Source organism: Oncorhynchus clarkii, chromosome 24 (genome assembly GCF_045791955.1).
Source record: "Oncorhynchus clarkii lewisi isolate Uvic-CL-2024 chromosome 24, UVic_Ocla_1.0, whole genome shotgun sequence".
NCBI lineage: Eukaryota > Metazoa > Chordata > Actinopteri > Salmoniformes > Salmonidae > Oncorhynchus > Oncorhynchus clarkii.
This window is the reverse complement of record NC_092170.1, coordinates 43,122,606-43,149,496: the sequence shown is the minus strand read 5'-3', so window position 1 is coordinate 43,149,496 and position 26,891 is coordinate 43,122,606. Positions and strand designations below refer to the sequence as shown.

Genomic DNA, 26,891 nt, shown 5'->3' with positions numbered 1-26,891 from the left:
TCTAAAACCAGACTGAAGCATTTCGTATACATTGTTTGTCTTCAGGAAGGCAGTGAGTTGCTGCGCAACAGCCTTTTCTAAAATGTTTGAGAGGAATGGAAGATTCGATATAGGCCGATAGTTTTTTATATTTTCTGGGTCAAGGTTTGGCTTTTTCAAGAGAGGCTTTATTACTGCCACTTTTAGTGAGTTTGGTACACATCCGGTGGATAGAGAGCCGTTTATTATGTTCAACATAGGAGGGCCAAGCACAGGAAGCAGCTCTTTCAGTAGTTTAGTTGGAATAGGGTCCAGTATGCAGCTTGAAGGTTTAGAGGCCATGATTATTTTCATCATTGTGTCAAGAGATATAGTACTAAAACACTTGAGCGTCTCTCTTGATCCTAGGTCCTGGCAGAGTTGTGCAGACTCAGGACAACTGAGCTTTGAAGGAATACGCAGATTTAAAGAGGAGTCCGTAATTTGCTTTCTGAAAATCATGATCTTTTCTTCAAAGAAGTTCATGAATGTATTACTGCTGAAGTGAAAGCCATCCTCACTTGGGGAATGCTGCTTTTTAGTTAGCTTTGCGATAGTATCAAAAAGGAATTTATTTTGTACTTATTTTCCTCAATTAAGTTGGTATAGAGTACAGTATATACTGTACATATGAGATGAGTAATGTAGTGTATGTAAACATTATTTAAAGTGGCATTGTTTTAAGTGACTAGTGATACATTTATTACATCCAATTTTTAATTATTAAAGTGGCTAGAGATTTGAGTCAGTATGTTGGCAGCAGCCACTCATTGTTAGTGATGGCTGTTTAACAGTCTGATGGCCTTGAGATAGAAGCTGTTTTTCAGTCTCTCGGTCCCAGCTTTGATGCACCTGTACTGACCTCGCCTTCTGGATGATAGTGGGGTGACGGTTGTGGGCGGAGCAGTTGCCGTAACAGGCGGTGATACAGCTCGACGGGATGCTCTCGGTTGTGCATCTGTAAAAGTTAGTGAGTTTTTTTGGTGACAAGCCAAATTTCTTCAGCCTCCTGAGGTTGAAGAGGTGCTGTTGTGCCTTCTTCACGATGCTGTCTGTGTGGGTTAACCATTTTAGTTTGTTCGTGATGTGTACGCCGAGGAACTTAAAACTCTCCACCCTCTCCACTACTGTCCCGTCGATGTGGATAGGGGGGCTGCTTCCTCTGCTGTTTCCTGAAGTCCACGATCATCTCCTCTGTTTTGTTGACGTTGAGTGTGAGGTTGCTTTCCTGACACCACACACCGAGGGCCCTCACCTCCTCCCTGTAGGCCGTCTCGTCGTTGTTGGTAATCAGGCCTACCACTGTAGTGTCGTCTGCAAACTTAATGATTGAATTGGAGGTGTGCAGGGCTGGTTTTCTTTTTATAATCCGTGATTGACTGTAGACCCTGCCACATACCTCTTGTGTCTGAGCCATTGAATTGCGATTCTACTTTGTCTCTGTACTGAGGCTTAGCATGTTTGATAGCCTTGCGGAGGGAATAGCTACACTGTTTGTATTCGGTCATGTTTCCGGTCACCTTGCCCTGATTAAAAGCAGTGGTTCGCACTTTCAGTTTCACACGAATGCTGCCATCAATCTACGGTTTCTGGTTTGGGAATGTTTTAATCGTTGCTATGGGAACGACATCTTCAACGCACGTTCTAATGAACTCGCTCACCGAATCAGCGGCAACATTCGTCAATGTTGTTGTTTGACGCAATACGAAACATATCCCAGTCCACGTGATGGAAGCAGTCTTGGAGCGTGGAATCAGATTGGTCGGACCAGCGTTGAACAGACCTCAGCGTGGGAGCTTCTTGTTTTAGCTTCTGTCTGTAGGCAGGGAGCAACAAAATGGAGTCGTGGTTCACCTGTGTGTTCCTGTGTGTACATGCACCTGTGTGTTCCTGTGGGCTCCTGTGTGTTCCTGTGGGTTCCTGTGAGTTCACGTGTTTTCACGTGTGTTCCTGTGTGTTCCTGTGGGTTCCTGTGGGTTCCTGTGTGTTCCTGTGTGTTCCTGTGAGTTCACGTGGGTTCACGTGTGTTAATGTGTGTTCCTGTGTGTTCCTGTGTGCACCTGTGTGCTCCTGTGTGTTCCTGTGTGTTCCTGTGGGTTCCTGTGAGTTCACGTGGGTTCACGTGTGTTCCTGTGTGTTCCTGTGTGCACCTGTGTATTCCTGTGTGCTCCTGTGTGTTCCTGTGTGCACCTGTGTATTCCAGTGTGATCCTGTGTGCACCTGTGTATTCCAGTGTGCTCCTGTGGGTTCCTGTGTGCTCCTGTGTGCTCCTGTGTGCTCCTGTGTGTTCCTGTATGTTCCTGTGGGTTCCTGTGTGTTCCTGTGTGCACCTGTGTGTTCCTGTGTGCTCCTGTGTGCTCCTGTGTGTTCCTGTGTGCACCTGTGTATTCCAGTGTGATCCTGTGTGCACCTGTGTATTCCAGTGTGTTCCTGTGGGTTCCTGTGTGCTCCTGTGTGCTCCTGTGTGTTCCTGTATGTTCCTGTGGGTTCCTGTGTGTTCCTGTGTGCACCTGTGTATTCCAGTGTGTTCCTGTGGGTTCCTGTGTGCTCCTGTGTGTTCCTGTGTGCACCTGTGTATTCCAGTGTGTTCCTGTGGGTGTGATCTCCTGAGTCCTCACAAGCTTTCCTTTTATAGCCTGTTAGTCTAGGAGGGAGGGGGGGGGGGGGAGTGGCCCACTTCTACAAACATGGCTGCAAGGTGGAAGCTGTTAGAACGTGTAACAAGGTGCTTGCCCCGCCCCCCATCCCCCCCCCCCCCCCCCCCCCCCCAGAGAGCTGGGGAGAGCCCAACCTACCCGTCACTCTCTCTCCCAACATGGTGAGAGCCACAGGACTCATTCTGTCCTCCAGCCCACCCACACACACTCTGAGAGCCAGAGAGAGAGAGTGAGATAGAGAGGTGTAGCAAGGAGAGAGAGAGAAGGGGTGTTGCGAATAGAGAAAGATAGCAAGGAAAGAGAGAGAGAGAGAGATTTTTGTGCAAAGGACTAAAAGAGAAAGAGAGTTAGAGAACAGGAGGATTTTCTGGCTTTTCTCTCAGAGCTGCAGATAGAACCGGGAGAAGAGAAAACAGAAAGATGGCAGAAGGAGGAGAAGGAGAGGAGGAGATTCAGTTCCTTCGCACGGTGAGTTGCTGCTTTACTTTCCACCTGGGTTCCGAACCAATTTAGGGTATAGGGGTTAGGGCTCTTAGGGTATAGGGGTTAGGGCTCTTAGGGTATAGGGGTTAGGGTTGTTAGGGGTTAGGGCTGTTAGGGTGTAGGGTATGAGGGTTAGGGCTGTTAGGGTGTAGGGGTTAGGGTTGTTAGGGTATAGGGGTTAGGGCTGTTAGGGTATAGGGGTTAGGGTTGTTAGGATATAGGGGTTAGGGTATAGGGGTTAGAGCTGGGAGGGGTTAGGGTATAGGGTATAGGGCTTTTAGGGGTTAGGGTGTAGGGGTTAGGGGATAGGGGTTAGGGCTGTTAGGGTATAGGGGTTAGGGTTGTTAGGATATAGGGGTTAGGGTATAGGGGTTAGGGTATAGGGCTGTTAGGGGTTAGGGTATAGGGTATAGATAGGGGTTAGGGCTGTTAGGGCTGACCTGAGACCTGCCCTGTCTGGACACATGCTGGCTTTTGGACTGGCTGTGTGTGTGTGTGTGTGTGTGTGTGTGTGTGTATGTGTGTGTGTGTGTGTGTGTGTGTGTGTGTGTGTGTGTGTGTGTGTGTGTGTGTGTGTGTGTGTGTGTGTGTACGGGAGCTACCAACTTTTATCTTTACACACTTTATCGCAGCTATATTGTCCCAGGGCTTCAGATCACTATCTGCTTTACAGTGGCCTGAACATGGTGATTCAGAGACAGTTGGTTTTCTAAGCTGTTGTTGAAACTACTCTGCCCGCTTCTCTATATCAATATCAGATGGCTCTCTCTTCTGTTTCCTGGTTTTAATAAATGTTGCTGTACTGGCAGAGATATTTCAGTCTTGTTAGCCTCTGTACAGCAGCACTTTGTGACATCAGCTCATGTAAGAAGGCTTTTATAAATAAATTTGATTGGTAGCAGTTTTACCAGCCATGCGGCCTCCTTCCCTTCCCTTCTGAATTTAGTTGACTATTTTAGTGTCCTGACCTGATTATCACTGGCTGAGCCTGGCTCTGGGTGGATGTCTTCAATATGACATGATCACTGACACACCGTTACTATAGTGGTTCATAGACTTAAAATGATCTGTTACTATAGTGGTTCATAGACTTAAAATGATCTGTTATTTTAGTGGTTCATAGACTTAAAATGATCTGTTACTATAGTGGTTCACAGACTTAAAATGATCTGTTATTTTAGTGGTTCATAGACGTAAAATGATCTGTTACTATAGTGGTTCACAGACTTAAAATGATCTGTTACTATAGTGGTTCACAGACTTAAAACGATCTGTTATTTTAGGTGGTTCATAGACTTAAAATTATCTGTTACTATAGTGGTTCACAGACTTAAAATTATCTGTTACTATAGTGGTTCACAGACTTAAAATGATCTGTTATTTTAGTGGTTCATAGACTTAAAACGATCTGTTACTATAGTGGTTCACAGACTTAAAATGATCTGTTACTATAGTGGTTCATAGACTTAAAACGATCTGTTATTTTAGTGGTTCACAGACTTAAAATGATCTGTTACTATAGTGGTTCACAGACTTAAAATGATCTGTTACTATAGTGGTTCATAGACGTAAAATGATCTGTTACTATAGTGGTTCACAGACTTAAAACGATCTGTTATTTTAGTGGTTCACAGACTTAAAATTATCTGTTACTATAGTGGTTCACAGACTTAAAATGATCTGTTACTATAGTGGTTCACAGACTTAAAATGATCTGTTATTTTAGTGGTTCATAGACTTAAAACGATCTGTTACTATAGTGGTTCACAGACTTAAAATGATCTGTTACTATAGTGGTTCACAGACTTAAAATGATCTGTTATTTTAGGTGGTTCATAGACTTAAAATGATCTGTATGTTCAGCGTAGTTAGGTTACCCGACAGTGTGTAGATCAGTGTGTAGATCAGTGTATAGATTTTGTAAGTGGCACCGTCAGGTAGGCTATTATATATATATTTTTTGTGCTAATTTTGTTGCTTCCAGAATGTTCTGGTGGTTTCAGGGTATGTGGGTGGTGGGGTTCTGCGTGTGCATGTATTTGCGTTCACGTGTGTGTGTGTGTGTGTGTGTGTGTCTGTGTACAGACAGCGCCCGGTGCATCTGTTGGCATCATTATCTATTTATACCCCAGGAAAGGAGAGCTGAGCCTGTCAAAAAATACATGTTTTATTGTCACATAGGAGGGTTGGGACTGGGAGGATAGGATTTGGGACTGGGAGGGTAGGATTTGGGACTGGGAGGGTAGGATTTGGGACTGGGAGGGTAGGGACTAGGAGGGTAGGGACTGGGAGGGTAGGGACTAGGAGGGTAGGGACTGGGAGGGTAGGGACTGGGAGGGTAGGGACTGGGAGGGTAGGGACTGGGAGGGTAGGGACTAGGAGGGTAGGGACTGAGAGGGTAGGGACTAGGAGGGTAGGGACTGGGAGGGTAGGGACTAGGAGGGTAGGGACTGGGAGGGTAGGGACTAGGAGGGTAGGGACTGGGAGGGTAGGGACTGGGAGGGTAGGGACTGGGAGGGTAGGGACTAGGAGGGTAGGGACTGGGAGGGTAGGGACTAGGAGGGTAGGGACTAGGAGGGTAGGGACTAACGAGGGTATGAGACAGTTATATGTACCGACATCTGTTGTTTCTCTAAAATCTGCGACCTTCACTTAACGTGCTGAATGATATACAACTGTCCCGTCGATCCTTAGTCATTCTAGGATATTGTGTACAGATAGGTGATAAAAACCAATCTATTTCATCCATTTTGAATTCGGCCTGTTACACAACAAAACATGGAATAAATCAAATGGGTACGAAAATACTTTTCTGAAGGCACAGAAAGACAGAGAATTACAGAGACACAGAGAGGCAGAGACACAGAGAGGCAGAGAGTTACAGAGAGGCAGAGAGTTACAGAGATACAGAGAGGCAGAGATACAGAGAGGCAGAGAGTTACAGAGACACAGAAAGACAGAGAGTTACAGAGACACAGAGAGGCAGAGACACAGAGAGGCAGAGACACAGAGAGGCAGAGACACAGAGAGGCAGAGACACAGAAAGACAGAGACACGGAAAGACAGAGAGTTCCAGAGACACAGAGAGGCAGAGACACAGAGAGGCAGAGACACAGAGAGGCAGAGACACAGAGAGGCAGAGACACAGAAAGACAGAGACACAGAAAGACAGAGAGTTCCAGAGACACAGAAAGGCAGAGACACAGAGAGGCAGAGACACAGAGAGGCAGAGACACAGAGAGGCAGAGACACAGAAAGACAGAGAGTTACAGAGACACAGAGAGGCAGAGAGTTACAGAGACACAGAGAGTTACAGAGACACAGAGAGGCAGAGACACAGAGAGGCAGAGACACAGAGAGGCAGAGAGTTACAGAGACACAGAAAGCAGAGAGTTACAGAGACACAGAGAGGCAGAGACACAGAGAGGCAGAGTTACAGAGAGGCAGAGAGGCAGAGACACAGAGAGTTACAGAGACACAGAAAGACAGAGAGTTACAGAGACACAGAGAGGCAGAGACACAGAGAGGCAGAGACACAGAGAGGCAGAGACACAGAAAGACAGAGACACATAAAGACAGAGAGTTACAGAGACACAGAGAGGCAGAGACACAGAGAGGCAGAGACACAGAGAGGCAGAGACACAGAAAGACAGAGACACAGAAAGACAGAGAGTTACAGAGACACAGAGAGGCAGAGACACAGAGAGGCAGAGACACAGAAAGACAGAGACACAGAAAGACAGAGAGTTAAAGAGACACAGAGAGGCAGAGACGGTTCTGTTCCCCCTGCCTAAAAGTTGTCTGTTGCATTGGGGCTGCTTTCTAGGGATTGACTGACTTGCCATCTATAACCATCTATAACCATCTATGACCATCTATAACCATCTATAACCATCTATAACCATCTATAATCATCTATAACCATCTATAACCATCTATAACCATCTATAAACATCTATAACCATCTATAACCATCTATAACCATCTATAACCATCTATAAAGGGGGTGTCAAACTAATGTTGCCCCGCGGGCTGCAATCAGTTTTCACCGAGGTCCCGAGGGCTGAGGGCCGAGGGCCGAGGGCCGAGGGCTGAGGGTCGAGGGCTGAGGGCTGAGGGCCGAGGGCCGAGGGCCGTACTTATACTGTATATATTTTTTATTTCCTGTGTCCTTACTGTGTAGAATTCGTATCAATGACTGTTATCAAGCTGGACAGAGTGTCATTCAGCAGACTCTAGAACTAGTGATGCGGTCATTCAGCAGACTCTAGAACTAGTGATGCGGTCATTCACCAGACTCTAGAACTAGAGATGTGGTCATTCAGCAGAGTCTAGAACTCGAGGTGCGGTCATTCAGCAGACTCTAGAGGTGTGGTCATTCAGCAGACTCTAGAACTAGAGGTGCGGTCATTCAGCAGACTCTAGAACTAGTGATGCGGTCATTCAGCAGACTCTAGAACTAGTGATGCGGTCATTCAGCAGACTCTAGAACTAGAGATGTGGTCATTCAGCAGACTCTAGAACTCGAGGTGCGGTCATTCAGCAGACTCTAGAGGTGTGGTCATTCAGCAGACTCTAGAACTAGAGGTGCGGTCATTCAGCAGACTCTAGAGGTGTGGTCATTCAGCAGACTCTAGAACTAGAGGTGCGGTCATTCAGCAGACTCTAGAGGTGTGGTCATTCAGCAGACTCTAGAGGTGTGGTCATTCATCAGACTCTAGAACTAGAGGTGCGGTCATTCAGCAGACTCTACAGGTGCGTTCATTCAGCAGACTCTAGAGGTGCTGTCATTCAGCAGACTCTTGAGCTGCGATCATTCAGCAGACTCTAGAGGTGCGGTCATTCAGCAGACTCTAGAACTAGAGATGTTGTCATTCAGCAGACTAGAACTAGAGGTGTGGTCATTCAGCAGACTCTAGAACTCGAGGTGCAGTTATTCAACAGACTCTAGAACTAGAGGTGTGGTCATTCAGCAGACTCTAGAACTAGAGGTGCGGTCATTCAGCAGACTCTACAAGTGCGTTCATTCAGCAGACTCTAGAGGTGCTGTCATTCAGCAGACTCTAGAGGTGCGATCATTCAGCAGACTCTAGAACTAGATATGCGTTCATTCAGCGGACTCTAGAACTAGTGATGCGGTCATTCAGCAGACTCTAGAACTAGAGGTGCGTTCATTCAGCAGACTCTAGAGGTGAGTTCATTCAGCAGACTCTAGAGGTGCGTTCATTCAGCAGACTCTAGAGGTGTGGTCATTCAGCAGACTCTAGAGGTGCGGTCACTCAGCAGACTAGAGGTGTGATCATTCAGCAGACTCTAGAACTAGAGATATGGTCATTCAGCAGACTCTAGAGGTGCGGTCATTCAGCAGACTCTAGAACTAGAGATGTGGTCATTCAGCAGACTCTAGAACTAGAGATGTGGTCATTCAGCAGACTAGAACTAAAGGTGTGGTAACTCAGCAGACTCTAGAACTAGAGGTGCTGTCATTCAGCCGACTCTAGAACTAGAGGTGCGTTCATTCAGCAGACTCTAGAGGTGCGATCATTCAGCAGACTCTAGAGGTGCGGTCATTCAGCAGACTCTAGAGGTGCGGTCATTCAGCAGACTCTAGAGGTGCTGTCATTCAGCAGACTCAGAGGTGCTGTCATTCAGCAGACTCTAGAGGTGCTGTCATTCAGCAGACTAGAGGTGCGATCATTCAGCAGACTCTAGAGGTGCTGTCATTCAGCAGACTCTAGAGGTGCGGTCATTCAGCAGACTCTAGAACTAGAGATGTGGTCATTCAGCAGATTAGAACTAGAGGTGTGGTCATTCAGCAGACTCTAGAGGTGCGTTAATTCAGCTGACTCTAGAGGTGCGGTCATTCAGCAGACTCTAGAGGTGCGGTCATTCAGCAGACTCTAGAGGTGCGTTCGTTCAGCAGACTCTAGAGGTGCTGTCATTCAGCAGACACTAGAGGTGCGATCATTCAGCAGACTCTAGAACTAGAGATGCGGTCATTCAGCAGACTCTAGAACTAGAGATGTGGTCATTCAGCAGACTCTAGAGGTGCGGTCATTCAGCAGACTCTAGAACTAGAGATGTGGTCATTCAGCAGACTCTAGAACTAGAGGTGCGGTCATTCAGCAGACTCTAGAACTAGAGGTGCGTTCATTCAGCAGACTCTAGAGGTGAGTTCATTCAGCAGACTCTAGAGGTGCGTTCATTCAGCAGACTCTAGAGGTGTGGTCATTCAGCAGACTCTAGAGGTGCTGTCATTCAGCAGACTCTAGAGGTGCTGTCATTCAGCAGACTCTAGAGGTGCTGTCATTCAGCAGACTAGAGGTGCGATCATTCAGCAGACTCTAGAACTCGAGGTGCGGTCATTCAGCAGACTCTAGAGGTGCGGTCATTCAGCAGACTCTAGAACTAGAGATGTGGTCATTCAGCAAATTAGAACTAGAGGTGCGGTCATTCAGCAGACTCTAGAGGTGCGGTCATTCAGCAGACTCTAGAGGTGCTGTCATTCAGCAGACTCTAGAGGTGCTGTCATTCAGCAGACTCTAGAGGTGCTGTCATTCAGCAGACTAGAGGTGCGATCATTCAGCAGACTCTAGAACTAGAGATATGGTCATTCAGCAGACTCTAGAGGTGCGGTCATTCAGCAGACTCTAGAACTAGAGATGTGGTCATTCAGCAGACTAGAACTAAAGGTGTGGCAATTCAGCAGACTCTAGAACTAGAGGTGCGGTCATTCAGCAGACTCTAGAGGTGCTGTCATTCAGCCGACTCTAGAACTAGAGGTGCGTTCATTCAGCAGACTCTAGAGGTGCGATCATTCAGCAGACTCTAGAGGTGCGGTCATTCAGCAGACTCTAGAGGTGCTGTCATTCAGCAGAATCTAGAGGTGCTGTCATTCAGCAGACTCTAGAGGTGCTGTCATTCAGCAGACTAGAGGTGCGATCATTCAGCAGATTAGAACTAGAGGTGTGGTCATTCAGCAGACTCTAGAGGTGCGTTAATTCAGCTGACTCTAGAGGTGCGGTCATTCAGCAGACTTTAGAGGTGCGGTCATTCAGCAGATTCTAGAGGTGCGTTCATTCAGCAGACTCTAGAGGTGCTGTCATTCAGCAGACACTAGAGGTGCGATCATTCAGCAGACTCTAGAACTAGAGATGCGGTCATTCAGCAGACTCTAGAACTAGAGATGTGGTCATTCAGCAGACTCTAGAGGTGCGGTCATTCAGCAGACTCTAGAACTAGAGATGTGGTCATTCAGCAGACTAGAACTAGAGGTGTGGTCATTCAACAGACTCTAGAACTCGAGGTGCGGTCATTCAGCAGACTCTAGAGGTGCGGTCATTCAGCAGACTCTAGAACTAGAGATGTGGTCATTCAACAGACTAGAACTAGAGGTGTGGTCATTCAGCAGACTCTAGAACTCGAGGTGCAGTCATTCAACAGACTCTAGAGCTAGAGGTGTGGTCATTCAGCAGACTCTAGAACTAGAGGTGCGGTCATTCAGCAGACTCTACAGGTGCGTTCATTCAGCAGACTCTAGAGGTACTGTCATTCAGCAGACTCTAGAGGTGCGATCATTCAGCAGACTCTAGAGGTGAGGTCATTCAGCAGACTCTAGAGGTGCGTTCATTCAGCAGACTCTAGAGGTGTGGTCATTCAGCAGACTCTAGAGGTGCGGTCATTCAGCAGACTCTAGAGGTGCTGTCATTCAGCAGACTCTAGATGTGCTGTCATTCAGCAGACTCTAGAGGTGCTGTAATTCAGCAGACTAGAGGTGCGATCATTCAGCAGACTCTAGAACTAGAGATATGGTCATTCAGCAGACTCTAGAGGTGCGGTCATTCAGCAGACTCTAGAACTAGAGATGTGGTCATTCAGCAGACTAGAACTAAAGGTGTGGTAATTCATCAGACTCTAGAACTAGAGGTGCGGTCATTCAGCAGACTCTAGAGGTGCTGTCATTCAGCCGACTCTAGAACTAGAGGTGCGTTCATTCAGCAGACTCTAGAGGTGCGATCATTCAGCAGACTCTAGAGGTGCTGTCATTCAGCAGACTCTAGAGGTGCTGTCATTCAGCAGACTAGAGGTGCGATCATTCAGCAGATTAGAACTAGAGGTGTGGTCATTCAGCAGACTCTAGAGGTGCGTTAATTCAGCTGACTCTAGAGGTGCGGTCATTCAGCAGACTTTAGAGGTGCGGTCATTCAGCAGACTCTAGAGGTGCGTTCATTCAGCAGACTCTAGAGGTGCTGTCATTCAGCAGACACTAGAGGTGCGATCATTCAGCAGACTCTAGAACTAGAGATGCGGTCATTCAGCAGACTCTAGAACTAGAGATGTGGTCATTCAGCAGACTCTAGAGGTGCGGTCATTCAGCAGACTCTAGAACTAGAGATGTGGTCATTCAGCAGACTAGAACTAGAGGTGTGGTCATTCAACAGACTCTAGAACTCGAGGTGCGGTCATTCAGCAGACTCTAGAGGTGCGGTCATTCAGCAGACTCTAGAACTAGAGATGTGGTCATTCAACAGACTAGAACTAGAGGTGTGGTCATTCAGCAGACTCTAGAACTCGAGGTGCAGTCATTCAACAGACTCTAGAGCTAGAGGTGTGGTCATTCAGCAGACTCTAGAACTAGAGGTGCGGTCATTCAGCAGACTCTACAGGTGCGTTCATTCAGCAGACTCTAGAGGTACTGTCATTCAGCAGACTCTAGAGGTGCGATCATTCAGCAGACTCTAGAACTAGATATGCGTTCATCAGCGGACTCTAGAACTAGTGATGCGGTCATTCAGCAGACTCTAGAACTAGAGGTGCGTTCATTCAGCAGACTCTAGAGGTGAGGTCATTCAGCAGACTCTAGAGGTGCGTTCATTCAGCAGACTCTAGAGGTGTGGTCATTCAGCAGACTCTAGAGGTGCGGTCATTCAGCAGACTCTAGAGGTGCTGTCATTCAGCAGACTCTAGAGGTGCTGTCATTCAGCAGACTCTAGAGGTGCTGTAATTCAGCAGACTAGAGGTGCGATCATTCAGCAGACTCTAGAACTAGAGATATGGTCATTCAGCAGACTCTAGAGGTGCGGTCATTCAGCAGACTCTAGAACTAGAGATGTGGTCATTCAGCAGACTAGAACTAAAGGTGTGGTAATTCATCAGACTCTAGAACTAGAGGTGCGGTCATTCAGCAGACTCTAGAGGTGCTGTCATTCAGCCGACTCTAGAACTAGAGGTGCGTTCATTCAGCAGACTCTAGAGGTGCGATCATTCAGCAGACTCTAGAGGTGCTGTCATTCAGCAGACTCTAGAGGTGCTGTCATTCAGCAGACTCTGGAGGTGCTGTCATTCAGCAGACTAGAGGTGCGATCATTCAGCAGACTCTAGAACTAGAGATATGGTCATTCAGCAGACTCTAGAGGTGCGGTCATTCAGCAGACTCTAGAACTAGAGATGTATTCATTCAGCAGACTAGAACTAGAGGTGTGGCCATTCAGCAGACTCTAGAACTAGAGGTGCGGTCATTCAGCAGACTCTAGAGGTGCTGTCATTCAGCCGACTCTAGAACTAGAGGTGCGTTCATTCAGCAGACTCTAGAGGTGCGATCATTCAGCAGACTCTAGAGGTTTGGTCATTCAGCAGACTCTAGAGGTGCTGTCATTCAGCAGACTCTAGAGGTGCTGTCATTCAGCAGACTCTAGAGGTGCTGTCATTCAGCAGACTAGAGGTGCGATAATTCAGCAGATTAGAACTAGAGGTGTGGTCATTCAGCAGACTCTAGAGGTGCGTTAATTCAGCTGACTCTAGAGGTGCGGTCATTCAGCAGACTTTAGAGGTGCGGTCATTCAGCAGACTCTAGAGGTGCGTTCATTCAGCAGACTCTAGAGGTGCTGTCATTCAGCAGACACTAGAGGTGCGATCATTCAGCAGACTCTAGAACTAGAGATGCGGTCATTCAGCAGACTCTAGAACTAGAGATGTGGTCATTCAGCAGACTCTAGAGGTGCGGTCATTCAGCAGACTCTAGAACTAGAGATGTGGTCATTCAGCAGACTAGAACTAGAGGTGTGGTCATTCAGCAGACTCTAAAACTCGAGGTGCGGTCATTCAGCAGACTCTAGAGGTGCGGTCATTCAGCAGACTCTAGAACTAGAGATGTGGTCATTCAGCAGACTAGAACTAGAGGTGTGGTCATTCAGCAGACTCTAGAACTAGAGGTGCGGTCATTCAGCAGACTCTACAGGTGCGTTCATTCAGCAGACTCTAGAGGTACTGTCATTCAGCATACTCTAGAGGTGCGATCATTCAGCAGACTCTAGAACTAGATATGCGTTCATCAGCGGACTCTAGAACTAGTGATGCGGTCATTCAGCAGACTCTAGAACTAGAGGTGCGTTCATTCAGCAGACTCTAGAGGTGAGGTCATTCAGCAGACTCTAGAGATGCGTTCATTCAGCAGACTCTAGAGGTGTGGTCATTCAGCAGACTCTAGAGGTGCGGTCATTCAGCAGACTCTAGATGTGCTGTCATTCAGCAGACTCTAGATGTGCTGTCATTCAGCAGACTCTAGAGGTGCTGTCATTCAGCAGACTAGAGGTGCGATCATTCAGCAGACTCTAGAACTAGATATGCGTTCATCAGCGGACTCTAGAACTAGTGATGCGGTCATTCAGCAGACTCTAGAACTAGAGGTGCGTTCATTCAGCAGACTCTAGAGGTGAGGTCATTCAGCAGACTCTAGAGATGCGTTCATTCAGCAGACTCTAGAGGTGTGGTCATTCAGCAGACTCTAGAGGTGCGGTCATTCAGCAGACTCTAGATGTGCTGTCATTCAGCAGACTCTAGATGTGCTGTCATTCAGCAGACTCTAGAGGTGCTGTCATTCAGCAGACTAGAGGTGCGATCATTCAGCAGACTCTAGAACTAGAGATATGGTCATTCAGCAGACTCTAGAGGTGCGGTCATTCAGCAGACTCTAGAACTAGAGATGTGGTCATTCAGCAGACTAGAACTAAAGGTGTGGTAATTCATCAGACTCTAGAACTAGAGGTGCGGTCATTCAGCAGACTCTAGAGGTGCTGTCATTCAGCCGACTCTAGAACTAGAGGTGCGTTCATTCAGCAGACTCTAGAGGTGCGATCATTCAGCAGACTCTAGAGGTGCGGTCATTCAGCAGACTCTAGAGGTGCTGTCATTCAGCAGACTCTAGAACTAGAGGTGCGGTCATTCAGCAGACTCTAGAGGTGCTGTCATTCAGCCGACTCTAGAACTAGAGGTGCGTTCATTCAGCAGACTCTAGAGGTGCGATCATTCAGCAGACTCTAGAGGTTTGGTCATTCAGCAGACTCTAGAGGTGCTGTCATTCAGCAGACTCTAGAGGTGCTGTCATTCAGCAGACTCTAGAGGTGCTGTCATTCAGCAGACTAGAGGTGCGATCATTCAGCAGATTAGAACTAGAGGTGTGGTCATTCAGCAGACTCTAGAGGTGCGTTAATTCAGCTGACTCTAGAGGTGCGGTCATTCAGCAGACTCTAGAGGTGCGTTCATTCAGCAGACTCTAGAGGTGCTGTCATTCAGCAGACACTAGAGGTGCGATCATTCAGCAGACTCTAGAACTAGAGATGCGGTCATTCAGCAGACTCTAGAACTAGAGATGTGGTCATTCAGCAGACTCTAGAACTAGAGATGTGGTCATTCAGCAGACTAGAACTAGAGGTGTGGTCATTCAGCAGACTCTAGAACTAGAGGTGCGTTCATTCAGCAGACTCTAGAGGTGAGGTCATTCAGCAGACTCTAGAGGTGCGTTCATTCAGCAGACTCTAGAGGTGTGGTCATTCAGCAGACTCTAGAGGTGCGGTCATTCAGCAGACTCTAGAGGTGCTGTCATTCAGCAGACTCTAGAGGTGCTGTCATTCAGCAGACTCTAGAGGTGCTGTAATTCAGCAGACTAGAGGTGCGATCATTCAGCAGACTCTAGAACTAGAGATATGGTCATTCAGCAGACTCTAGAGGTGCGGTCATTCAGCAGACTCTAGAACTAGAGATGTGGTCATTCAGCAGACTAGAACTAAAGGTGTGGTAATTCATCAGACTCTAGAACTAGAGGTGCGGTCATTCAGCAGACTCTAGAGGTGCTGTCATTCAGCCGACTCTAGAACTAGAGGTGCGTTCATTCAGCAGACTCTAGAGGTGCGATCATTCAGCAGACTCTAGAGGTGCTGTCATTCAGCAGACTCTAGAGGTGCTGTCATTCAGCAGACTCTGGAGGTGCTGTCATTCAGCAGACTAGAGGTGCGATCATTCAGCAGACTCTAGAACTAGAGATATGGTCATTCAGCAGACTCTAGAGGTGCGGTCATTCAGCAGACTCTAGAACTAGAGATGTATTCATTCAGCAGACTAGAACTAGAGGTGTGGCCATTCAGCAGACTCTAGAACTAGAGGTGCGGTCATTCAGCAGACTCTAGAGGTGCTGTCATTCAGCCGACTCTAGAACTAGAGGTGCGTTCATTCAGCAGACTCTAGAGGTGCGATCATTCAGCAGACTCTAGAGGTTTGGTCATTCAGCAGACTCTAGAGGTGCTGTCATTCAGCAGACTCTAGAGGTGCTGTCATTCAGCAGACTCTAGAGGTGCTGTCATTCAGCAGACTAGAGGTGCGATAATTCAGCAGATTAGAACTAGAGGTGTGGTCATTCAGCAGACTCTAGAGGTGCGTTAATTCAGCTGACTCTAGAGGTGCGGTCATTCAGCAGACTTTAGAGGTGCGGTCATTCAGCAGACTCTAGAGGTGCGTTCATTCAGCAGACTCTAGAGGTGCTGTCATTCAGCAGACACTAGAGGTGCGATCATTCAGCAGACTCTAGAACTAGAGATGCGGTCATTCAGCAGACTCTAGAACTAGAGATGTGGTCATTCAGCAGACTCTAGAGGTGCGGTCATTCAGCAGACTCTAGAACTAGAGATGTGGTCATTCAGCAGACTAGAACTAGAGGTGTGGTCATTCAGCAGACTCTAAAACTCGAGGTGCGGTCATTCAGCAGACTCTAGAGGTGCGGTCATTCAGCAGACTCTAGAACTAGAGATGTGGTCATTCAGCAGACTAGAACTAGAGGTGTGGTCATTCAGCAGACTCTAGAACTAGAGGTGCGGTCATTCAGCAGACTCTACAGGTGCGTTCATTCAGCAGACTCTAGAGGTACTGTCATTCAGCATACTCTAGAGGTGCGATCATTCAGCAGACTCTAGAACTAGATATGCGTTCATCAGCGGACTCTAGAACTAGTGATGCGGTCATTCAGCAGACTCTAGAACTAGAGGTGCGTTCATTCAGCAGACTCTAGAGGTGAGGTCATTCAGCAGACTCTAGAGATGCGTTCATTCAGCAGACTCTAGAGGTGTGGTCATTCAGCAGACTCTAGAGGTGCGGTCATTCAGCAGACTCTAGATGTGCTGTCATTCAGCAGACTCTAGATGTGCTGTCATTCAGCAGACTCTAGAGGTGCTGTCATTCAGCAGACTAGAGGTGCGATCATTCAGCAGACTCTAGAACTAGAGATATGGTCATTCAGCAGACTCTAGAGGTGCGGTCATTCAGCAGACTCTAGAACTAGAGATGTGGTCATTCAGCAGACTAGAACTAAAGGTGTGGTAATTCATCAGACTCTAGAACTAGAGGTGCGGTCATTCAGCAGACTCTAGAGGTGCTGTCATTCAGCCGACTCTAGAACTAGAGGTGCGTTCATTCAGCAGACTCTAGAGGTGCGATCATTCAGCAGACTCTAGAGGTGCGGTCATTCAGCAGACTCTAGAGGTGCTGTCATTCAGCAGACTCTAGAACTAGAGGTGCGGTCATTCAGCAGACTCTAGAGGTGCTGTCATTCAGCCGACTCTAGAACTAGAGGTGCGTTCATTCAGCAGACTCTAGAGGTGCGATCATTCAGCAGACTCTAGAGGTTTGGTCATTCAGCAGACTCTAGAGGTGCTGTCATTCAGCAGACTCTAGAGGTGCTGTCATTCAGCAGACTCTAGAGGTGCTGTCATTCAGCAGACTAGAGGTGCGATCATTCAGCAGATTAGAACTAGAGGTGTGGTCATTCAGCAGACTCTAGAGGTGCGTTAATTCAGCTGACTCTAGAGGTGCGGTCATTCAGCAGACTCTAGAGGTGCGTTCATTCAGCAGACTCTAGAGGTGCTGTCATTCAGCAGACACTAGAGGTGCGATCATTCAGCAGACTCTAGAACTAGAGATGCGGTCATTCAGCAGACTCTAGAACTAGAGATGTGGTCATTCAGCAGACTCTAGAACTAGAGATGTGGTCATTCAGCAGACTAGAACTAGAGGTGTGGTCATTCAGCAGACTCTAAAACTCGAGGTGCGGTCATTCAGCAGACTCTAGAGGTGCGGTCATTCAGCAGACTCTAGAACTAGAGATGTGGTCATTCAGCAGACTAGAACTAGAGGTGTGGTCATTCAGCAGACTCTAGAACTAGAGGTGCGGTCATTCAGCAGACTCTACAGGTGCGTTCATTCAGCAGACTCTAGAGGTACTGTCATTCAGCATACTCTAGAGGTGCGATCATTCAGCAGACTCTAGAACTAGATATGCGTTCATCAGCGGACTCTAGAACTAGTGATGCGGTCATTCAGCAGACTCTAGAACTAGAGGTGCGTTCATTCAGCAGACTCTAGAGGTGAGGTCATTCAGCAGACTCTAGAGATGCGTTCATTCAGCAGACTCTAGAGGTGTGGTCATTCAGCAGACTCTAGAGGTGCGGTCATTCAGCAGACTCTAGATGTGCTGTCATTCAGCAGACTCTAGAGGTGCTGTCATTCAGCAGACTCTAGAGGTGCTGTCATTCAGCAGACTAGAGGTGCGATCATTCAGCAGACTCTAGAACTAGAGATATGGTCATTCAGCAGACTCTAGAGGTGCGGTCATTCAGCAGACTCTAGAACTAGAGATGTGGTCATTCAGCAGACTAGAACTAAAGGTGTGGTAATTCATCAGACTCTAGAACTAGAGGTGCGGTCATTCAGCAGACTCTAGAGGTGCTGTCATTCAGCCGACTCTAGAACTAGAGGTGCGTTCATTCAGCAGACTCTAGAGGTGCGATCATTCAGCAGACTCTAGAGGTGCGGTCATTCAGCAGACTCTAGAGGTGCTGTCATTCAGCAGACTCTAGAGGTGCTGTCATTCAGCAGACTAGAGGTGCGATCATTCAGCAGACTCTAGAACTAGAGATATGGTCATTCAGCAGACTCTAGAGGTGCGGTCATTCAGCAGAATCTAGAACTAGAGATGTATTCATTCAGCAGACTAGAACTAGAGGTGTGGTCATTCAGCAGACTCTAGAACTAGAGGTACGTTCATTCAGCAGACTCTAGAGGTGCGATCATTCAGCAGACTCTAGAGGTGCGGTCATTCAGCAGACTCTAGAGGTGCTGTCATTCAGCAGACTCTAGAGGTGCGATCATTCAGCAGACTCTAGAACTAGATATGCGTTCATCAGCGGACTCTAGAACTAGTGATGCGGTCATTCAGCAGACTCTAGAACTAGAGGTGCGTTCATTCAGCAGACTCTAGAGGTGAGGTCATTCAGCAGACTCTAGAGGTGCGTTCATTCAGCAGACTCTAGAGGTGTGGTCATTCAGCAGACTCTAGAGGTGCGGTCATTCAGCAGACTCTAGAGGTGCTGTCATTCAGAAGACTCTAGAGGTGCTGTCATTCAGCAGACTCTAGAGGTGCTGTAATTCAGCAGACTAGAGGTGCGATCATTCAGCAGACTCTAGAACTAGAGATATGGTCATTCAGCAGACTCTAGAGGTGCGGTCATTCAGCAGACTCTAGAACTAGAGATGTGGTCATTCAGCAGACTAGAACTATAGGTGTGGTAATTCATCAGACTCTAGAACTAGAGGTGCGGTCATTCAGCAGACTCTAGAGGTGCTGTCATTCAGCCGACTCTAGAACTAGAGGTGCGTTCATTCAGCAGACTCTAGAGGTGCGGTCATTCAGCAGACTCTAGAGGTGCTGTCATTCAGCAGACTCTGGAGGTGCTGTCATTCAGCAGACTAGAGGTGCGATCATTCAGCAGACTCTAGAACTAGAGATATGGTCATTCAGCAGACTCTAGAGGTGCGGTCATTCAGCAGACTCTAGAACTAGAGATGTATTCATTCAGCAGACTAGAACTAGAGGTGTGGTCATTCAGCAGACTCTAGAACTAGAGGTGCGGTCATTCAGCAGACTCTAGAGGTGCTGTCATTCAGCCGACTCTAGAACTAGAGGTGCGTTCATTCAGCAGACTCTAGAGGTGCGATCATTAAGCAGACTCTAGAGGTGTGGTCATTCAGCAGACTCTAGAGGTGCGGTCATTCAGCAGACTCTAGAGGTGCTGTCATTCAGCAGACTCTAGAGGTGCTGTCATTCAGCAGACTCTAGAGGTGCTGTCATTCAGCAGACTAGAGGTGCGATCATTCAGCAGATTAGAACTAGAGGTGTGGTCATTCAGCAGACTCTAGAGGTGCGTTAATTCAGCTGACTCTAGAGGTGCGGTCATTCAGCAGACTTTAGAGGTGCGGTCATTCAGCAGACTCTAGAGGTGCGTTCATTCAGCAGACTCTAGAGGTGCTGTCATTCAGCAGACACTAGAGGTGCGATCATTCAGCAGACTCTAGAACTAGAGATGCGGTCATTCAGCAGACTCTAGAACTAGAGATGTGGTCATTCAGCAGACTCTAGAGGTGCGGTCATTCAGCAGACTCTAGAACTAGAGGTGCGGTCATTCAGCAGACTCTAGAGGTGCTGTCATTCAGCCGACTCTAGAACTAGAGGTGCGTTCATTCAGCAGACTCTAGAGGTGCGATCATTAAGCAGACTCTAGAGGTGTGGTCATTCAGCAGACTCTAGAGGTGCGGTCATTCAGCAGACTCTAGAGGTGCTGTCATTCAGCAGACTCTAGAGGTGCTGTCATTCAGCAGACTCTAGAGGTGCTGTCATTCAGCAGACTAGAGGTGCGATCATTCAGCAGATTAGAACTAGAGGTGTGGTCATTCAGCAGACTCTAGAGGTGCGTTAATTCAGCTGACTCTAGAGGTGCGGTCATTCAGCAGACTTTAGAGGTGCGGTCATTCAGCAGACTCTAGAGGTGCGTTCATTCAGCAGACTCTAGAGGTGCTGTCATTCAGCAGACACTAGAGGTGCGATCATTCAGCAGACTCTAGAACTAGAGATGCGGTCATTCAGCAGACTCTAGAGGTGCGGTCATTCAGCAGACTCTAGAACTAGAGATGTGGTCATTCAGCAGACTAGAACTAGAGGTGTGGTCATTCAGCAGACTCTAGAACTCGAGGTGCGGTCATTCAGCAGACTCTAGAGGTGCGGTCATTCAGCAGACTCTAGAACTAGAGATGTGGTCATTCAGCAGACTAGAACTAGAGGTGTGGTCATTCAGCAGACTCTAGAACTCGAGGTGCAGTCATTCAACAGACTCTAGAACTAGAGGTGTGGTCATTCAGCAGACTCTAGAACTAGAGGTGCGGTCATTCAGCAGACTCTACAGGCGCGTTCATTCAGCAGACTCTAGAGGTACTGTCATTCAGCAGACTCTAGAGGTGCGATCATTCAGCAGACTCTAGAACTAGATATGCGTTCATCAGCGGACTCTAGAACTAGTGATGCGGTCATTCAGCAGACTCTAGAACTAGAGGTGCGTTCATTCAGCAGACTCTAGAGGTGAGGTCATTCAGCAGACTCTAGAGGTGCGTTCATTCAGCAGACTCTAGAGGTGTGGTCATTCAGCAGACTCTAGAGGTGCGGTCATTCAGCAGACTCTAGAGGTGCTGTCATTCAGCAGACTCTAGAGGTGCTGTCATTCAGCAGACTCTAGAGGTGCTGTCATTCAGCAGACTAGAGGTGCGATCATTCAGCAGACTCTAGAACTAGAGATATGGTCATTCAACAGACTCTAGAGGTGCGGTCATTCAGCAGACTCTAGAACTAGAGATGTGGTCATTCAGCAGACTAGAACTAAAGGTGTGGTACTTCATCAGACTCTAGAACTAGAGGTGCGGTCATTCAGCAGACTCTAGAGGTGCTGTCATTCAGCCGACTCTAGAACTAGAGGTGCGTTCAGTCAGCAGACTCTAGAGGTGTGGTCATTCAGCAGACTCTAGAGGTGCGGTCATTCAGCAGACTCTAGATGTGCTGTCATTCAGCAGACTCTAGAGGTGCTGTCATTCAGCAGACTCTAGAGGTGCTGTCATTCAGCAGACTAGAGGTGCGATCATTCAGCAGACTCTAGAACTAGAGATATGGTCATTCAGCAGACTCTAGAGGTGCGGTCATTCAGCAGACTCTAGAACTAGAGATGTGGTCATTCAGCAGACTAGAACTAAAGGTGTGGTAATTCATCAGACTCTAGAACTAGAGGTGCGGTCATTCAGCAGACTCTAGAGGTGCTGTCATTCAGCCGACTCTAGAACTAGAGGTGCGGTCATTCAGCAGACTCTAGAGGTGCTGTCATTCAGCAGACTCTAGAGGTGCTGTCATTCAGCAGACTAGAGGTGCGATCATTCAGCAGACTCTAGAACTAGAGATATGGTCATTCAGCAGACTCTAGAGGTGCGGTCATTCAGCAGAATCTAGAACTAGAGATGTATTCATTCAGCAGACTAGAACTAGAGGTGTGGTCATTCAGCAGACTCTAGAACTAGAGGTACGTTCATTCAGCAGACTCTAGAACTAGAGATGTGGTCATTCAGCAGACTAGAACTAGAGGTGTGGTCATTCAGCAGACTCTAGAACTCGAGGTGCAGTCATTCAACAGACTCTAGAACTAGAGGTGTGGTCATTCAGCAGACTCTAGAACTAGAGGTGCGGTCATTCAGCAGACTCTACAGGCGCGTTCATTCAGCAGACTCTAGAGGTACTGTCATTCAGCAGACTCTAGAGGTGCGATCATTCAGCAGACTCTAGAACTAGATATGCGTTCATCAGCGGACTCTAGAACTAGTGATGCGGTCATTCAGCAGACTCTAGAACTAGAGGTGCGTTCATTCAGCAGACTCTAGAGGTGAGGTCATTCAGCAGACTCTAGAGGTGCGTTCATTCAGCAGACTCTAGAGGTGTGGTCATTCAGCAGACTCTAGAGGTGCGGTCATTCAGCAGACTCTAGAGGTGCTGTCATTCAGCAGACTCTAGAGGTGCTGTCATTCAGCAGACTCTAGAGGTGCTGTCATTCAGCAGACTAGAGGTGCGATCATTCAGCAGACTCTAGAACTAGAGATATGGTCATTCAACAGACTCTAGAGGTGCGGTCATTCAGCAGACTCTAGAACTAGAGATGTGGTCATTCAGCAGACTAGAACTAAAGGTGTGGTACTTCATCAGACTCTAGAACTAGAGGTGCGGTCATTCAGCAGACTCTAGAGGTGCTGTCATTCAGCCGACTCTAGAACTAGAGGTGCGTTCAGTCAGCAGACTCTAGAGGTGTGGTCATTCAGCAGACTCTAGAGGTGCGGTCATTCAGCAGACTCTAGATGTGCTGTCATTCAGCAGACTCTAGAGGTGCTGTCATTCAGCAGACTCTAGAGGTGCTGTCATTCAGCAGACTAGAGGTGCGATCATTCAGCAGACTCTAGAACTAGAGATATGGTCATTCAGCAGACTCTAGAGGTGCGGTCATTCAGCAGACTCTAGAACTAGAGATGTGGTCATTCAGCAGACTAGAACTAAAGGTGTGGTAATTCATCAGACTCTAGAACTAGAGGTGCGGTCATTCAGCAGACTCTAGAGGTGCTGTCATTCAGCCGACTCTAGAACTAGAGGTGCGGTCATTCAGCAGACTCTAGAGGTGCTGTCATTCAGCAGACTCTAGAGGTGCTGTCATTCAGCAGACTAGAGGTGCGATCATTCAGCAGACTCTAGAACTAGAGATATGGTCATTCAGCAGACTCTAGAGGTGCGGTCATTCAGCAGAATCTAGAACTAGAGATGTATTCATTCAGCAGACTAGAACTAGAGGTGTGGTCATTCAGCAGACTCTAGAACTAGAGGTACGTTCATTCAGCAGACTCTAGAGGTGCGATCATTCAGCAGACTCTAGAGGTGCGGTCATTCAGCAGACTCTAGAGGTGCTGTCATTCAGCAGACTCTAGAGGTGTGATCATTCAGCAGACTCTAGAACTAGATATGCGTTCATCAGCGGACTCTAGAACTAGTGATGCGGTCATTCAGCAGACTCTAGAACTAGAGGTGCGTTCATTCAGCAGACTCTAGAGGTGAGGTCATTCAGCAGACTCTAGAGGTGCGTTCATTCAGCAGACTCTAGAGGTGTGGTCATTCAGCAGACTCTAGAACTAGAGATGTGGTCATTCAGCAGACTAGAACTAAAGGTGTGGTACTTCATCAGACTCTAGAACTAGAGGTGCGGTCATTCAGCAGACTCTAGAGGTGCTGTCATTCAGCCGACTCTAGAACTAGAGGTGCGTTCAGTCAGCAGACTCTAGAGGTGTGGTCATTCAGCAGACTCTAGAGGTGCGGTCATTCAGCAGACTCTAGATGTGCTGTCATTCAGCAGACTCTAGAGGTGCTGTCATTCAGCAGACTCTAGAGGTGCTGTCATTCAGCAGACTAGAGGTGCGATCATTCAGCAGACTCTAGAACTAGAGATATGGTCATTCAGCAGACTCTAGAGGTGCGGTCATTCAGCAGACTCTAGAACTAGAGATGTGGTCATTCAGCAGACTAGAACTAAAGGTGTGGTAATTCATCAGACTCTAGAACTAGAGGTGCGGTCATTCAGCAGACTCTAGAGGTGCTGTCATTCAGCCGACTCTAGAACTAGAGGTGCGGTCATTCAGCAGACTCTAGAGGTGCTGTCATTCAGCAGACTCTAGAGGTGCTGTCATTCAGCAGACTAGAGGTGCGATCATTCAGCAGACTCTAGAACTAGAGATATGGTCATTCAGCAGACTCTAGAGGTGCGGTCATTCAGCAGAATCTAGAACTAGAGATGTATTCATTCAGCAGACTAGAACTAGAGGTGTGGTCATTCAGCAGACTCTAGAACTAGAGGTACGTTCATTCAGCAGACTCTAGAGGTGCGATCATTCAGCAGACTCTAGAGGTGCGGTCATTCAGCAGACTCTAGAGGTGCTGTCATTCAGCAGACTCTAGAGGTGCGATCATTCAGCAGACTCTAGAACTAGATATGCGTTCATCAGCGGACTCTAGAACTAGTGATGCGGTCATTCAGCAGACTCTAGAACTAGAGGTGCGTTCATTCAGCAGACTCTAGAGGTGAGGTCATTCAGCAGACTCTAGAGGTGTGGTCATTCAGCAGACTCTAGAGGTGCGGTCATTCAGCAGACTCTAGAGGTGCTGTCATTCAGAAGACTCTAGAGGTGCTGTCATTCAGCAGACTCTAGAGGTGCTGTAATTCAGCAGACTAGAGGTGCGATCATTCAGCAGACTCTAGAACTAGAGATATGGTCATTCAGCAGACTCTAGAGGTGCGGTCATTCAGCAGACTCTAGAACTAGAGATGTGGTCATTCAGCAGACTAGAACTATAGGTGTGGTAATTCATCAGACTCTAGAACTAGAGGTGCGGTCATTCAGCAGACTCTAGAGGTGCTGTCATTCAGCCGACTCTAGAACTAGAGGTGCGTTCATTCAGCAGACTCTAGAGGTGCGGTCATTCAGCAGACTCTAGAGGTGCTGTCATTCAGCAGACTCTAGAGGTGCTGTCATTCAGCAGACTCTAGAGGTGCTGTCATTCAGCAGACTAGAGGTGCGATCATTCAGCAGATTAGAACTAGAGGTGTGGTCATTCAGCAGACTCTAGAGGTGCGTTAATTCAGCTGACTCTAGAGGTGCGGTCATTCAGCAGACTTTAGAGGTGCGGTTATTCAGCAGACTCTAGAGGTGCGTTCATTCAGCAGACTCTAGAGGTGCTGTCATTCAGCAGACACTAGAGGTGCGATCATTCAGCAGACTCTAGAACTAGAGATGCGGTCATTCAGCAGACTCTAGAACTAGAGATGTGGTCATTCAGCAGACTCTAGAGGTGCGGTCATTCAGCAGACTCTAGAACTAGAGATGTGGTCATTCAGCAGACTAGAACTAGAGGTGTGGTCATTCAGCAGACTCTAGAACTCGAGGTGCGGTCATTCAGCAGACTCTAGAGGTGCGGTCATTCAGCAGACTCTAGAACTAGAGATGTGGTCATTCAGCAGACTAGAACTAGAGGTGTGGTCATTCAGCAGACTCTAGAACTCGAGGTGCAGTCATTCAACAGACTCTAGAACTAGAGGTGTGGTCATTCAGCAGACTCTAGAACTAGAGGTGCGGTCATTCAGCAGACTCTACAGGTGCGTTCATTCAGCAGACTCTAGAGGTACTGTCATTCAGCAGACTCTAGAGGTGCGATCATTCAGCAGACTCTAGAACTAGATATGCGTTCATCAGCGGACTCTAGAACTAGGGATGCGGTCATTCAGCAGACTCTAGAACTAGAGGTGCGTTCATTCAGCAGACTCTAGAGGTGAGGTCATTCAGCAGACTCTAGAGGTGCATTCATTCAGCAGACTCTAGAGGTGTGGTCATTCAGCAGACTCTAGAGGTGCGGTCATTCAGCAGACTCTAGAGGTGCTGTCATTCAGCAGACTCTAGAGGTGCTGTCATTCAGCAGACTCTAGAGGTGCTGTCATTCAGCAGACTAGAGGTGCGATCATTCAGCAGACTCTAGAACTAGAGATATGGTCATTCAACAGACTCTAGAGGTGCGGTCATTCAGCAGACTCTAGAACTAGAGATGTGGTCATTCAGCAGACTAGAACTAAAGGTGTGGTAATTCATCAGACTCTAGAACTAGAGGTGCGGTCATTCAGCAGACTCTAGAGGTGCTGTCATTCAGCCGACTCTAGAACTAGAGGTGCGTTCAGTCAGCAGACTCTAGAGGTGCGATCATTCAGCAGACTCTAGAGGTGCGGTCATTCAGCAGACTCTAGAGGTGCTGTCATTCAGCAGACTCTAGAGGTGCTGTCATTCAGCAGACTAGAGGTGCGATCATTCAGCAGACTCTAGAACTAGAGATATGGTCATTCAGCAGACTCTAGAGGTGCGGTCATTCAGCAGACTCTAGAACTAGAGATGTATTCATTCAGCAGACTAGAACTAGAGGTGTGGTCATTCAGCAGACTCTAGAACTAGAGGTACGTTCATTCAGCAGACTCTAGAGGTGCGATCATTCAGCAGACTCTAGAGGTGCGGTCATTCAGCAGACTCTAGAGGTGCTGTCATTCAGCAGACTCTAGAGGTGCTGTCATTCAGCAGACTAGAGGTGCGATCATTCAGCAGACTCTAGAACTAGAGATATGGTCATTCAGCAGACTCTAGAGGTGCGGTCATTCAGCAAACTCTAGAACTAGAGATGTGATCATTCAGCAGACTAGAACTAGAGGTGTGGTCATACCTAGACTCTAGAACTCGAGGTGCGGTCATTCAGCAGACTCTAGAGGTGCGGTCATTCAGCAGACTCTAGAACTAGAGGTGTGGTCATTCAGCAGACTCTAGAGGTACTGTCATTCAGCAGACTCTAGAGGTGCGATCATTCAGCAGACTCTAGAACTAGATATGCGTTCATCAGCGGACTCTAGAACTAGTGATGCGGTCATTCAGCAGACTCTAGAACTAGAGGTGCGTTCATTCAGCAGACTCTAGAGGTGAGGTCAT

At 47.6% G+C, this 26,891-nt stretch overlaps 1 protein-coding gene across 1 annotated transcript in view; it reads left to right on the top strand.

Annotated features, from left to right (window-relative positions):
• The first annotated feature begins 2,787 nt into the window (after positions 1-2,787).
• The window catches only part of LOC139382922 (ryanodine receptor 1b (skeletal)), a 290,972-nt gene continuing 266,868 nt past the window's right edge, over positions 2,788-26,891 (top strand). Inside the window, exon 1 of the mRNA XM_071127194.1 lies at positions 2,788-3,143. Coding sequence (XP_070983295.1) covers positions 3,096-3,143 — 48 coding nt within the window. The 5' untranslated portion in view covers positions 2,788-3,095. The remainder of the gene's footprint in view (positions 3,144-26,891) is intronic.